General features: G+C 30.0%; 1 protein-coding gene across 1 annotated transcript in view; it reads right to left on the bottom strand.

The window, feature by feature from the left end:
• Positions 1 to 1713: 1713 nt before the first annotated feature.
• The window catches only part of LOC111629014 (kelch-like ECH-associated protein 1), a 30994-nt gene continuing 16163 nt past the window's right edge, over positions 1714 to 16544 (bottom strand). Inside the window, exon 7 of the mRNA XM_023372878.1 lies at positions 1714 to 2258. Within this exon, the coding sequence (XP_023228646.1) occupies positions 2107 to 2258 (152 nt within the window). The 3' untranslated portion in view covers positions 1714 to 2106. The remainder of the gene's footprint in view (positions 2259 to 16544) is intronic.

Below are 16544 nucleotides of genomic sequence, written 5' to 3'. Positions count from 1 at the left end.
ATTGTTCACCCATTTTCATAACCCAATTCCACCGTTTAATCGCGAAAACGTGTTTTCAATCGAGATTAAAAAAAAACCCCGCGCGCACACGCATTGTTCCAGTATACAGAGTGATATTTAATGAAAGTTTTTCTTTTATAATTAAAAGTATACTTATATATTTTAAACGAAAGAGAAAGACTAATTCATCCAGAAAAAAAAAGAAAAAATAGATAAAAATACGTATTGAACCGTCTAAACGAACATAACCGCAAAACGTTACTTATCTTTTCTGTTTCATGCCCGACCAAGCGTCACANTCCGGATTACCGAAAATAATTACATATTTCGCATTGTTTTGCTAGCAGTAACTTACAATATTCTCTACTCCAACTGTTCGAACAGAACTGCTCACATAAAACACACGAAATGTGTGTCATCGTGTAAAAATTGGATGGGGAGATTCACATTGCGACATGCTTCTGTGCAAGCAGACATGTAACAGGGACAGGTACCTTGACGGGAGGTGCGTCGGACTACTGAGCATGTCGGATTAAAAAACGTTGGACTATAGAGGGACAACTGTAATTATTTTTGTTTTAATTTGACATTTCTTCTTTTGCACTATGTTAATATCAAAAGTATTAAAACTAAACTCTTTATTTAAAGAAATCTTATGCAAAAAACTTGATTAATGTTTTCAAAGATGTAAAGATGAGATTGTGCCTTGAAACTGATGATAAAGTTTTTTTTTTTTTTTATAAAGACTGGTGATGAGTTTAGTTTTAATATTTTTGATGTTTTAATTTCTTAAAAAATTGTTTAAAACTTCTCTTATTAAAGAGAAGAAAGCTTATTTAATCCAAAGATTTACTTCAATTACTTTTACATGATTTAAGTATTTAAAGAAATGAAAAATTTTATATATGCTATACAAATGCAGATCAATTTAATTTAATTACCTTCGTGTGAGACATCACTTAGTAAAAGTAAAGCATAGGTATAAAGATCGTGAGATAAAACTTTCTTATATATATAAAGAAATCAATTTATGCAATGAAATGCAAACCTTTATTATATAAAATATAGACAGACAATACACCTGCCATTACACTCTTTAAAATACCAAAATTATATTGAAATTATTGTACACATTTACATTTAGGGTATTAAGTACATTCAAATAAACTAAATGTGATATTAAAGGAGACTTATATCTATGTAATTAGACATAAAAAAAAAAAANCTAATTGCTGTTGTGATAACTTCAACATGATCTTCTAACGACAGCACTTTGCATTTCTTTCGTTTTTCGGACATTTTCCAACAAACTGGAAAATGAATTTCCTTTGTTGCTAGACTAATTTATTAACACCTGCACCTAATTTCAAGGACGAGAAAAGTGCCCGGGATGGGTTCGAACAAGAGTTTAGACTAATTCATCATATTAGGAGGGAGAAACGTTTTTGAGATGGGTCCTTACAATAGTTTAGACCAGATACATTCGCAAAAGTGGTCACTTATTACAGGTGTTGTATGTTGTTTCGGATCAAAAATTGATGCCCGCGGTCGCATTACACAGGTGGTCGTTTAATACAGGTAGCTTATACGAAGACTCTATGGATAAACTATTCCGTGCCAGAAATTTTTGCCCGTTTTGACAGGTGCCCGTCCAATGCAGGTGGTCGCCTAAGCAGTTTTCACTGTATTNATTAATGATCTAATTATGTTTTATATCTATGTATAAAACATAAAAGAAATTTAAATTATTTCATGCTTCAAAATGAATTCTTTAAAAACTGTTCCTGATATACTGTAACTTTGTAAGTTAATCTGAATGAATTTTAATTCATATATTAACAATATATTACATCATCACAATTGTGCTCTGTTTTTTTCCTTTGTGATAAGTTTTTGTTTTTCCATTATTAAATAAAGCAAAAGCATTCTAATTTTCCATGTTGGATAATTCTGGTATATTCATTTTAAATAAAAAAAATTGTCATTTGTTCTGAATTTTAAAATGGAAGCATTCATACATTACATACTACCATTTGTACTTTTCATCTTGATGGAGTTTTAATATACAGTATATATCTTATGGTCCCGTATGATCATCAATATAAATTAAACTATGCCATGAGCCAAACATGGAGCTTTCCAAACACCTGATGCTTGTCCACTACGACCACATGACATAGAAGGTGCTTTACTCCATTTATCTGTCTTTGGATCATAAACTTCAACAGTCTCCATAAAATATGTGCCATCGTAACCACCTAAAGTTTAAATGAAATAATTACAATTATTAATTTTATTTTTAAAATTCATATTATTTTCTATACAAAATTTTACATCCCATGTAATAATAAGAATTTATTATATATAATTAATTAGTATAATTTACATAGATTAACAGTAATAAGAATTAATGCCCATAATCAACTTGAATATGTAATATCTTAGTCTTGTATAAAAAATAAAAAAATAGCTTTTTCCTCCAATACCTTTAAAACATATAGCTCAATTAAAATAACAAGATATGTTCAAAAACTAGATTTAAATTTTGTAATTAATTCATTTTCTTTACTATGTAGAACATTTACTAATGACACATACATTATCAACATCAGACAGAGTGGGTATACAAAATCCATTTCATAAATTCAGAGATAAAAGAAATGTCTTATATAGGTATAAGTACTAGAACATTTTTAGACAATGTTAACAAATATAAAAAATGATATTTTGAAAACTAAAATTATCACAGAATTTATGTCAGTGGAAATCTAGCAATTGAGGAAGAATTTTTTCCATAATTAGNAAGAAATAAGTTAAACTTTTATCATTACCAGTGACTTTATTATATAATTGACACATTCCAAATTTCATTTATAATTAAATACATTACATAAATATCAATACATAAATAATACACTCTATCTACTTCCGACTTCGAGGATTTTACAGGTCAACAAAGGCAAACAAGTGACGAGAAATAAATTAGATTTTAATATTACCAGTGACTTTATTGTATAATTAACAAACTCCAAATGCATTTCGCCTCTTCAATAGGCCTCTTCAGTGGATACACATCAAGACAGCAATCTTTAGCCACGTTTTTATATCAGTAACCCTTCCCAGCATGTATCAAGGTATAAGTACTAGAACATTTTTAGACAATGTTAACAAATATAAAAAATGATATTTTGAAAACTAAAATTATCACAGAATTTATGTCAGTGGAAATCTAGCAATTGAGGAAGAATTTTTTCCATAATTAGAATGGAGTCAAACTTTTAACTTTTACATATTACAAGATAGCCTTGCTTTCATAAACTAATCCTATCCTAATAATCCTATTATCATAATTTAGTATAAATACAGTATAAGCAGAATCTCACTACTATAACACTATTAAAAACCACTTAATGCAAGGATAGGCAAATGTAGGAATAGGATAGGTAAAAAATATGTACTGTACATAAAATATAAAAAATTAAAATTTTTAATGATTTATGTCACGCCCTTAGCAAGTTGTCATAACCTGTATTATTAAACCTTTTAATTTACAGTACTTAGTTACATTAAAAAAATGATACACAATATTCTAATATTACATTGTACTTTTATATGCTATTAAGTACAGTAAAACCTGTCTATAGTGACCACCCACGGTTCCCTCAAAAAGTGGTCTTTTAGACAGGTGGTCGTCCAATACAGGTGGTCCTGTAATAACGTATTTCCGTACGTATTTTGCGCAATTTTCAGCCATTTCTACTAAGCAAAATTCGAGGTGAGCAAAAATAAGGGAATTTTTTCAACGATAGGGCTATATTGGTACTGTATTTTATTCTTATCGGATAACCCGATTTACAGGAGTCGTCGTGATTTTATAAGACAGATTTAATACCAATATTTTAAAGATTAATACAATACTCGCATTTTCTCGATTATAATGCACACTTTCTTTTTTCCGACTTAATTAATTCGACTCGGTTCTTTTCGTTCGCTCCTCAGTTACGTGTATTACGTCATCAATATACAAGCGCGTCCTATCTCTCCATCACTTTGCTTTTGGTTTTCGTTAGTTTAATCTTATTTTAACTTTAAAAATACTGTATTTTTTTAATATTTAATATTTTCTTAATTAATTAAGTACAATAAGAAAAATTATTAATTAATAATAAAACGATTTTATTATTTTTTCTCATTATACGATTTCATTACAATCGCGGAATCGAAAAAGGAAGTAAAACTGATTTTTGCATTAATGCGTTTATTGTTTTTTGAATATTTTGCCTGCGAAAATTACTTGGATATTATTTTTCTAAAAATATCGTGGAAATAAGGTAGGTTGATACAGAAACTATTTATCGCACGTGTACTGTATATGAGCTTCAAAATAAATAAATAAAAATAGATTTTATCAAACGATGAGATCAGCCGATTAATTGTATCGTGTACAATATTTTACACCCCCAAGGAAAATACTGTAGGTCTAGGGTAAAATAAATTTTGTTTTCCCACAGTTAAACTTCGCCGCTAATTGCTGTTGTGATAACTTTAATACGATCTTCTAACGACAGCACTTTGCATTTCGGACATTTTCCAACAAACTGAAATGAATTTCCTTTGTTGCTAGACTAATTTATTAACACCTGCACCTAATTTCGAGGGTGGGAGAAGTGCCCGGGATGGGTTCGAACGAGAGTTTAGACTAATTCATTATATTAGGAGGTGGAAACGTTGTTGAGATGGGTTCTTACAATAGTTTAGACCAGATACATTCGCGAAAGTGGTCGCTTATTACAGGTGTTGTATGTTGTTTCGGACCAAAAATCGATGCCCGCGGTCGCGTTACACAGGTGGTCGTTTAATACAGGTAACTTATACGAAGACTCTATGGATAAGCTATTCCGTGCCAGAAATTTTTGCCCGTTTTGACAGGTGCCCGTCCAATGCAGGTGGTCGCCTAAGCAGTTTTCACTGTATTTTGTATCAAAAAAGTTAGTGAAAAATAGTTTCCAATATGTGTGTCTCTTTGCAACCATCCTAGCCTTAAATACTTTCTCTTGTAATCTTTGTAAAAGCATGGCTTCTTTGGCAGGGATTCCATTCCATAACATGAATAAAAATGTCTCATGATGATCCCTGCATCCTAACCCAACTTGATGTTGGATTAGTAGAAAAGCAAGAAAAGTGAATTGCAGGTTTAGTGAGATTCTACTGTATTGTAAAGAATTGCAATGGCAATTTGTATACTTTATTGCCATTAAATAGTTATTAAATATTACTTACATTTATAAATTCAATAGTTAAAACCAAGTAAAAAAATATACTCTATCTACTTCCAACTTCGAGGATTTTACAGGTCAACAAAGGCAAACAAGTGACAAGAAATAAATTATATTTTCATATTACCAGTGACTTTATTGTATAATTAACAAACTCCAAATGCATTTCGCCTCTTCAATAGACCTCTTCAGTGGATACACATCAAGACAGCAATCTTTAGCCACGTTTTTATATCAGTAACCCTTCCCAGCATGTATCAACACTCATCCTGGTATTTAAATTAAGTACATTTGTATACGTGGTGATGCAAAAATGTTTGACAATTTTCCTTTCTAAACAATTCTCTATTTTATATAATATTTTAGTATTTTTTCTATTTATATTACAATCAAATTCTCTACAATGTAAAAACCATGCCGATTTCATTCTCCTCAATCTGATGGCCACCTCATGTTCCTTTATTCTCAACTCTAATCTTCTTCCGGTTTCTCCGATATAATAATTTGGATTTCGACATGTACATGACATTCTGTATACAACACTGGCAGTCTTGAATTTATCCCTGGCCGAATTTATATCTTCACAATTTATAATGCTGATTGTTTAGAAAGGAAAATTGTCGAACATTTTTGCATTACCACGTATACAAATGTACTTAATTTAAATACCGGGATGAGTGTTGATGCATGCTGGGAAGGGTTACTGGATATAAAAACGTGGCTAAAGATTGCTGTCTTAATGTGTATCCACTGAAGAGGCCTATTGAAGAGGCGAAATGCATTTGGAGTTTGTTAATTATATGATAAAGTCACTGGTAATATGAAAATCTAATTTATTTCTTGTCACTTGTTTGCTTTTGTTGACCTGTAAAATCCAAAGTTGGAAGTAGATAGAGTATATTTTTTTTTACTTGGTTTTAACTGAAGATAATTTTTATTTTTAGTGATTATTAGTTACATTGCAAACTGGAATTATACTAAGTTCATTAGATTCATCAAAAACATTTTGTATTCAAATTTATTCCAATGAGTTCTATACTATTCTATTTGTATAGGCTTGAAGATGGTTGGGAAAGGATGAAGCAAAAATATTTGGATGTCTTACAGTTAAAGTATTATTCTAGTAAAACTGATTCCTTTTTATTGATAAGTTGTTCACAATCTGATATGATTCTAGTTTTGCTATGCTAAACTGAAATTTACTTCCACTAGCAAAAATATTTTCCCACTAGACTTGATCAAAAAGAACTATAAAATAAGTTTCATACATATAAAATAACATTTTATATAAAATTAATTGTTGTCTCTTATCTACATGAACAAAGTATATCTATCATCAACTAACAATGACAACAGCAAAATCAATGATTAGATTTTGTAATAAGTTTATTCAGATTTGATGTAGTCTACATTTAATGAACATTATCTTAATATATATAATAACTGATCTGTGAAAATAGGCTAAATTGTAGATAGTGAAATATTATTTATATACAAAATCAACCAGTTGCTAAATCAAGAAGATAATTATTTTTCATCATAAACTTATTATCCAAAACCTCAGACAAACTTATACAATTCAATAAATCCTTTTTACCAATATTTAAATAATATTTTTTATTCATTTAAAAATTATCAGTTTTGAGTTTGCTTAATCTTATTAATATGGTCACTTTATTTTACATTATCAGATTTAGAATTGAAAAATTTCAAAAGTCAAATGATATTATTTCTTATAAGACATAAAATTTCTTATTTCACTTTACATTATAGGAAGAAAATGGCATATTTTATTTTATTATATACTATTGTATTAATAAAATACCATACATTCAATCAGACCTATTAACATATTACTGTTTACTGTTTAGGAACTTCTATCATCAAATTTTTTTCTCATTCCAGTGAGATTCGAGATAGACAGGTTCAATTGTACATAAAGAAAGATAGTATTTACATCATTCTACACATTTGATTTGCATTTTCCTGAAGTTAATGATGATACGACTTAAAAGTTTTGACAGTTTCATATGTTATTCTTCTGAATTAAATTTATCATAATTATAATGCATAAGAAAAAACAGAAATAAAACATAAATCTATAAACTGCCAATATGAGAATAATAGTCAAAAAATCTCTCTCAAATTTAGCAATGGGAGATTTCTAGCATGCTACACTTCAGCAGCATCCATCAAATATGGATAGCCATCTATCATTTGGTGAAGGAACTAGGGAATAGACTAATCCACAGACCAGGATCAGCAATCTTTCAGCTGTATTGTATCAAACCTAAGTCTGATCATGAGATAAGCTTGAACTATATCTTCATCCACTATCAATAGACAGGTGGAAGCCTCACCACAGAACCCTGTCTCTTCCCTTACCATTGTCNTTTATTCATTTAAAAATTATCAGTTTTGAGTTTGCTTAATCTTATTAATATGGTCACTTTATTTTACATTATCAGATTTAGAATTGAAAAATTTCAAAAGTCAAATGATATTATTTCTTATAAGACATAAAATTTCTTATTTCACTTTACATTATAGGAAGAAAATGGCATATTTTATTTTATTAGAATACTTTATTACAATGAAAATGTTAGTGTTTCTGCTGCAATAAAATATGTAATAAAATAAAATGTATTACTTTTTCCTTCTGACGTAGTAGATTAGTTTCCAAATATACCCTATATAAATTTCAATTTTTATTTGTTTAGAAACTAAAAATATTCAGATCAAATAAATAACTATAGGTCATTAATATTAATATCTTAAGAAATAATTTCATAATAAAGCCAACTGCTGCCGTATGGCATTGGGCTATATAATGGTTATATTAATAATAATAAATTACCAAACAATTTCATCCTAGAGGGAGGTGTTAGGCAGCATCTTATAATCTGGTTTTCAGAGTTGTTTGTTGAAATAATTTCAATTTTTTATATAATTTATTTATTAGTAGACTTGTTTTCTTCATTAGAACATGATCTTTTACTTCAATACAACATTGACTTATCATAAGACCAAACTGATGTAAAAAGTATGAATTATTTCAAGCATATAAAAAATCTTACTATAAAAATGTGAAACAGTGCTCTACTATATTTAATGAAGTACTATTTATACTTCTCTCAAGGAACCAGATCAAAAAGACATAACTAAAAAATGTATGAGTGAAAATAAAGTCAAGATGCACCACAAAATGACAGAATTAATAGTTTTTATGACAAACAGCTTTATAGCAAATGCTTAACATATACTTTTATTTTATAATAGTAAAATCTTTTCATTATATATCTTTTTTCGAAGTCAGTGTTTAGTGATAGAGTAGATGTAATTCATATACATCTACTCTATCACTAAACATCTGATTAACAGTAAAAATTCCAAAATGATTTTTGTATACTGAAAACTGAAAATCCACTGGTAGCAGGTGATATATTGCTCTCTACAATAATTTTTATATAATTTTAGAGTAACCATTAAGAACCACTCATGTTCTATGATAAAATTGTAAAAAATTATATAGTACATTGAATTCTTTGTAAAATTCATTAATATATGTCTGATGATAATTAATAAATATTTGGTAACTATTTTGAATAATAGAAACATTGTTAAACTATTAAAACTTAATTGTATTAAAAATACATAAATGAAATAAAATTTAGTTTTGGAATTTTTATTGATTAATTTTGTAAATACCCTCAACTCTAATCTTCTTCCGGTTTCTCCGATATAATAATTTGGATTTCGACATGTACATGACATTCTGTATACAACACTGGCAGTCTTGAATTTATCCCTGGCCGAATTTATATCTTCACAATTTATAATGCTGATTGTTTAGAAAGGAAAATTGTCGAACATTTTTGCATTACCACGTATACAAATGTACTTAATTTAAATACCGGGATGAGTGTTGATGCATGCTGGGAAGGGTTACTGGATATAAAAACGTGGCTAAAGATTGCTGTCTTAATGTGTATCCACTGAAGAGGCCTATTGAAGAGGCGAAATGCATTTGGAGTTTGTTAATTATATGATAAAGTCACTGGTAATATGAAAATCTAATTTATTTCTTGTCACTTGTTTGCTTTTGTTGACCTGTAAAATCCAAAGTTGGAAGTAGATAGAGTATATTTTTTTTTACTTGGTTTTAACTGAAGATAATTTTTATTTTTAGTGATTATTAGTTACATTGCAAACTGGAATTATACTAAGTTCATTAGATTCATCAAAAACATTTTGTATTCAAATTTATTCCAATGAGTTCTATACTATTCTATTTGTATAGGCTTGAAGATGGTTGGGAAAGGATGAAGCAAAAATATTTGGATGTCTTACAGTTAAAGTATTATTCTAGTAAAACTGATTCCTTTTTATTGATAAGTTGTTCACAATCTGATATGATTCTAGTTTTGCTATGCTAAACTGAAATTTACTTCCACTAGCAAAAATATTTTCCCACTAGACTTGATCAAAAAGAACTATAAAATAAGTTTCATACATATAAAATAACATTTTATATAAAATTAATTGTTGTCTCTTATCTACATGAACAAAGTATATCTATCATCAACTAACAATGACAACAGCAAAATCAATGATTAGATTTTGTAATAAGTTTATTCAGATTTGATGTAGTCTACATTTAATGAACATTATCTTAATATATATAATAACTGATCTGTGAAAATAGGCTAAATTGTAGATAGTGAAATATTATTTATATACAAAATCAACCAGTTGCTAAATCAAGAAGATAATTATTTTTCATCATAAACTTATTATCCAAAACCTCAGACAAACTTATACAATTCAATAAATCCTTTTTACCAATATTTAAATAATATTTTTTATTCATTTAAAAATTATCAGTTTTGAGTTTGCTTAATCTTATTAATATGGTCACTTTATTTTACATTATCAGATTTAGAATTGAAAAATTTCAAAAGTCAAATGATATTATTTCTTANTATAATTAATGTAAGATGAAACCAATGCTTTGATACAGATTACTATAATTTTTTAAAAGATATATATATGTAACAAATTTTGAAAATTATACATGTAGATTGTTGATGGTGCATATACAGGCATGTGTACAGAATGTACAGAATGTGTACAGAATTACAAGATAAAAATGTTTAAAAATACAATTAGACTTACACAGTACAAATTATCCAGTATCTTGTATAGCTGCCATGGATGACAACAACTGCTGCTACTCACTGACAATGAGAGGATGAGACATCAGATGTTTGTTTAGATAATGTCAGACCATTAAGTTTCAATACATTCTCAAAATTCTTTCATAGTAGCAGCTAGTAGTATGTCTATTGTATTAGCTGTTGTGAGATCACTGACTAGACTTGTTCTATGGGGGACAAATCTAATGATCACTCAGACCAAGGAAGAAATGGAACATGTTCGTTATCCAGGAATTGTTGAATGTTGCATGCCACATTGTTGTTCTGATAAATGGCATCAGTGAGCCCTGAGGGTAAGGCACCTTCCAATACTTTACTGATGAGACAAAGGCTGGTCAAAGTACCAATAATGCATGAGGCAAAAGCAGGAACAAATTCCAATGGCATCCTATGCCGTAACATGAGATAACAGACCAGTATCACACTCTGCTTCAATGAGCCTTTAGTTGTGGTACAATTACAATTGAAATAATTGTAATTGTATACTGTATATAATTTCACCTGGTAATGCCATAAAAGCAGGGCCAGGTATGTACAAATTTGTACTAATAAAGCAATGATTGATTGATTGATTAGTTGTGGTACAGCAAGCAATTGGTGCCAAGAATAGATGCCCCAATGCTGCAGACAATACCTAATGGTATATGTGAATGTTAGTCAATGTGCAAACTCTTAACTGTTCTGCTAAGATGTTAAGTAGCTCTATGATCACTTAGAGCCAAGCGCAAGACATGCCCATCGTCTCATCTATTATGTGATGGGACCACTGAGACCCCTTGCACCAACAAATTAATTCTCTTTTACCCACTGATTCCTATTTTGTCCAAAACAAGTAAGGATGTTCCAATATCACAAAAGTATTGATAGTGATATTAGTATCAGACCAAAAATATTAAGTACAAAAAGTACTCAGCATTGAAGAAAAATATTGATATGGTATGGGTATCAACAGTATCGAGATGTCTCTAAACACAAGCACAAATCTCGTGGAAGGACACCTGCCTTCCTGTAATCCTCAATTTTCCCTTGATCAAAGTCTGAAAATGATTGTTTGGTTACTGTGCTCTTCAATGGGGAATATTTGACCTTTTCTGTAAATGATAACTGCAAGAAAATACAATTCCAGTACTTTAAACTGATTCTTTGTGATTTCCTTTTACATTATTTCCAGAGGTGTTACTGCCACATGTAATTTGCATATGTGCTGCACTTTTAAATAGGTGCATGTTCTCCCATGTTCTAAACTACTTGCAAATTTCAGGCTTATCTGATATGTTGTTCTTAGTGTTGCATTTTTTTTATAGACAAGGGGGTATTTAATTAGCAAGGAAAATTAGTTAAAACAAAGTTATCATATAGTAAAAGATGTTTATGAATACTTAAAGTCAAATCAAAGATACCTATGTAACATACAAACAACTAAACTACATAATACTTTTGAATACTTTTCATGATAAATAAAATTAATTACACATATTGAATTGCATATGATAGACTACATTAATCTCTTGATATTTTGTTTTTGTACACATTATTATTTTACTTATATAATAGCAATTTAAACATGTGAATGACAAAGGCATATTTTGATTTAATTCTAACAGAATGAACTAAAAAATTGTTAGTTACAGCTCTTTAATATAATGTATTTTCTTATCACATATGTAACCATAATAAAAATTATTAGTCAATCATTTATCTGTGGTTAATACTTTTTTTACATTTTCTTTATTTATAAAATATACACTCAATGACAAATAAATTATGCACTCAGATAGCTTTATTCTAAGTTTTGCAGTAATTAGCCAATTCTATGTCTCAGATAGGCAGATAAATTGATACAGTTAGGGTTTATTGGACACCAAGTAATGCCACCAAAAGGCCTTAAAATTGCTATCCTAGTATTCTATAAAAAAGGCTTCCAGAAATTTACTGTGTTCAGAATTTTCAGTGTACCTGTTGTTTTGAGATCTTCAAATCCCAGCTATGCCTGTACAATAGTAAAAGACATTATGTACAGCTAACAAACACTGCATTATTAGACTGAGAGAAGCAGGATGGCCATTTCACTGAATGTCCATTATCTTAGCCATTCTGATCTGACTTTATGATGATATGGGAGCAGTGGACATGTGTGGTCAAATATGGCAGCAGATCTGAACACACCACCAGATGAGATGATCATCTGATCATGAGATAAGCTTGAACTATATCTTCATCCACTATCAATAGACAGGTGGAAGCCTCACCACAGAACCCTGTCTCTTCCCTTACCATTGTCAGGAAGCTAGCAAAGATAAATTTTCATGCATTATGACAGCCACATTGTGCCATTAACAAGCTAATATTAACAACTTTATCTGCAGGGCTGCTGTTAGAGAAGCATGGACTGCTATAATGCTAGAGGCAATATGCTAGCATATTGCCTCTAGCAATGAATTCCAGTTCTGTTTGGAAACAGACAACACTATGTTAGAGAGAAGGACCACTAGTGAACAATTCCAATGAAAATCAAGAATGTATTTTTTTACATATACAGTTGAACCTGTCTATCTCAAACACATTTATCTGGAAAACCTTTTTATTTTGAAATTTATTTTTTCCTCTGCATTTTCAGACCAAATTCAATATATTTTCCATGTTTACCTCAAGTAATTTTCTCTCAAAACAATCTATATTTCAAATTATAGAATGAAATGTCAATTACAAATTCAAAGCTCAGTGACTATATTTTAATAGCAAATAAACTATAGTTGAGAAACATCTTTTGCAACACAGTACAGAGTTGCAATTAATGCTACTTTTCTCTGATTGGCTACAAGTTTAGTTGAAGAAAGTCAGGTATCAGAAACTATTGACAATAATATTTCTGTTAAGGAATGTCAAAAGATGTTTTATCTATACTTAATACAGGTATTGACTGTATTTGCTATTGTATTATTAAAAGGTCATATCTGCAATCAAATCTAATACAGTGGGTGATCGGTTGACGAACATAATCCATTCCAAGACTTTGTTCGCTATCCGAATTGTTCGTTAACCGATTTTTTTATCATAGGTTTTAATGGGAATTTAATTAATTCGTTCTGGAGACCGCCAAAAATAAAAAAATATATACTTTCTTACTACGTTTATTTATACGTAATAATAAAAATACATACATGCACAGTCTTGCGTTTTTATTAGTCATGTTTTTTCCGTTTGAAAGGGTTAAAGAATCTGTCTAATGTCGATAGCTTTTCTCTCTTCTTCAGGATTTTACGTAAGTAATTAATAGGATTGCAATTGTAGAAATCCCCAAGCTTCAACCTAGTTTGGATGCCATTCTAAGACCGTTGTTCTGACATCTTCCCACTTCTTCAAAAGATCTTTAATAGCAAATATCGGCATTAATCCTCTTTTTCAGAAGAAAACATATCTCGCCGAGTATCTTGGTGTTCTTCATTCAAGAGTTTTTGACGTTCTTTTGTCGTCAGATCCATTTCAGGTTCCATTATGAACTCTTCGATGTTCTTTATTTCTCAGATGTGACTTTTATTACTCCTTTAGCTGCTTGAGTCTTCTTGATTATACAGTATTTTTCTTAAATAAGATTGAACTACGGCCTACTGTAGACCTGTTCACGCCATACTGCCCAGCAACATTAGGCATCTTCTGCCCACTTTCTACCTTTGCTATTATACTCTCACCTTTTGAAAAAAAAACAGATGCAAAACTTAACGAGTGCCTACCCGACAGTCTCGCGAATACATAAAAGAATTGTTTTGTCAGAAAAATAAAAGGCTGGAATTACACTGGGAGAGTTTCAAAGTTCGGAGGAATACTATCTGATTGGTATATACCGGGTTGAGCGTTGATGTCGACGTCTCCCACACTCCGAAAAGTTTCGAATTGTTGCCTGAAGACAAGAGAAGACCAATCGGTATTCATTATTTTACGTCGCTTCTTCTTGTGTTCATTCTGTGCAGTGTTCGTTATCCGATCATGTGTTCGTTGTCCGAACATAAAAATCTTTCGCGAAAGTGTTCGTTATCCGATTTGTTCATTAACTGATCACCCACTGTACTGTTTACTACGTAGGAACTCTTGAAACTTGTCTACATCAAATTTTTTTCTCATTCCAGTGAGATTCGAGATAGACAGGTTCAATTGTACATAAAGAAAGATAGTATTTACATCATTCTACACATTTGATTTGCATTTTCCTGAAGTTAATGATGATACGACTTAAAAGTTTTGACAGTTTCATATGTTATTCTTCTGAATTAAATTTATCATAATTATAATGCATAAGAAAAAACAGAAATAAAACATAAATCTATAAACTGCCAATATGAGAATAATAGTCAAAAAATCTCTCTCAAATTTAGCAATGGGAGATTTCTAGCATGCTACACTTCAGCAGCATCCATCAAATATGGATAGCCATCTATCATTTGGTGAAGGAACTAGGGAATAGACTAATCCACAGACCAGGATCAGCAATCTTTCAGCTGTATTGTATCAAACCTAAGTCATAATGTTATTCCTGATGCCAACATAATTCTACCAATTTTGTTATATATATTATCGAAATTGGTCCGATTAAAATAGACTTCAAAAACATATAATTTTCAAATTAAGTTGTTAATTGAATTATGTTCTTAAAAATGAGGCACATGTAGATGGCAAAACAGAGCAAAAACACATGCACTGTAATATAAATATACAAGCAACAGATTGTCTTTAATACACCACAGCCTACACTGAAGTATGGTTTCCATTTAAATGTGTAATTAATAATTAAACTATAACTTTTATTACATTTCTATTCAATCAGAGTGCTATAGGTTTCCGACCCTTGCCATAGACTATTGATTTATTTATGCAAATTGACATTCCCTGCAAAATTTGATTCAGAGGATGGATGTTAAGGTCTACTTAATAGGAACTACATCTGGGACATGAAGGGGTTAGATTAATAGAGAATGAAGGGAAAGAGTCCTCTTGACTGTAAGACATACCAGATAAGTATTCATTCCACTAATTGGAACAAAACCTACAGAAGACAATAAAATGGACTTGAGAAATAATCCTGGATGTTAAAATTAGAAATAAATTATCTAAGGAAGTCTAAGGCTAGAAAAGCTCATTTTGAGAAAAGTTCATAAACAACAAATCTTGAATAGAATCATCAATATTTTTTGTTCCTTATTTTTAATACTATGTACAAAGAGACTAGGCTAAACACAAAATGAAAAAATTCCAAAGGATATAAAACTAAAGGATAAAGGATGCTATGAAATGAAATGCAGAATGAGACAGAAAAAACAAAAATATTAATTAATAAGCAGTAATAAGACAATTGTTTTGAGTATCCAAGAACATTAGATTATTACACTAGCAGAAATTAAAAATAGAACGAAACATTATGAAAGGACAAATCAATTTTAAGGAAACTTGGCAATATTGTTAAAAGCGTGATAATGAATGAATGATTCAATTTTCAACAGATTCCATTTAACAGTTTCTGAAAAACAGTCTTATAAATCTATATGACTTATTGTCAAAAATGCCACATTTTTAAGATTTATTATTATTTTTTACAAAATTTTAATATTTCTTCTGTCTTTCCAAAATAACATCACATGTTCCATATATCCATTCTCTGAGTTTGAGAATAAGTAGATCATTGAATTACATAAAGAGAAGATGTTATTCCAAGAAACTATTCATCAAGTTGGAAAAGAAACTTAAATTGTGCTTTGTTGCTAACCTCAATGAATAATAAAAGGATCTATCTAATCATCAGTTTCTGGAGCTCCATGACAAACAGACAAGTGGTAGGATTATTGGATTCAATGGAATTTATGGATAGAATATTCATTGATATACAGAAATTCTGTAGCTCCTTATAAGATTACCCCACTATTTGAAATATCTACTTCAAGCAGACATGGCTATTACTTACTACAGTCCATTGTCTTGAGCATCTTCAGTGATGTTAAGACAGGATTAACTGAAATATGAGAAGCAATCACTAGTGTTCAATGATAAAAGCTAATTCTTTCTG

This window comes from Centruroides sculpturatus, unplaced genomic scaffold (genome assembly GCF_000671375.1).
Source record: "Centruroides sculpturatus isolate CEXI.00-Female unplaced genomic scaffold, Cexi_2.0 scaffold601, whole genome shotgun sequence".
In the NCBI taxonomy this organism is placed as follows: Eukaryota; Metazoa; Arthropoda; class Arachnida; order Scorpiones; family Buthidae; genus Centruroides; species Centruroides sculpturatus.
The sequence above is the reverse complement of the archived record's forward strand: the minus strand, read 5'-3'. Positions and strand labels throughout refer to the sequence as shown.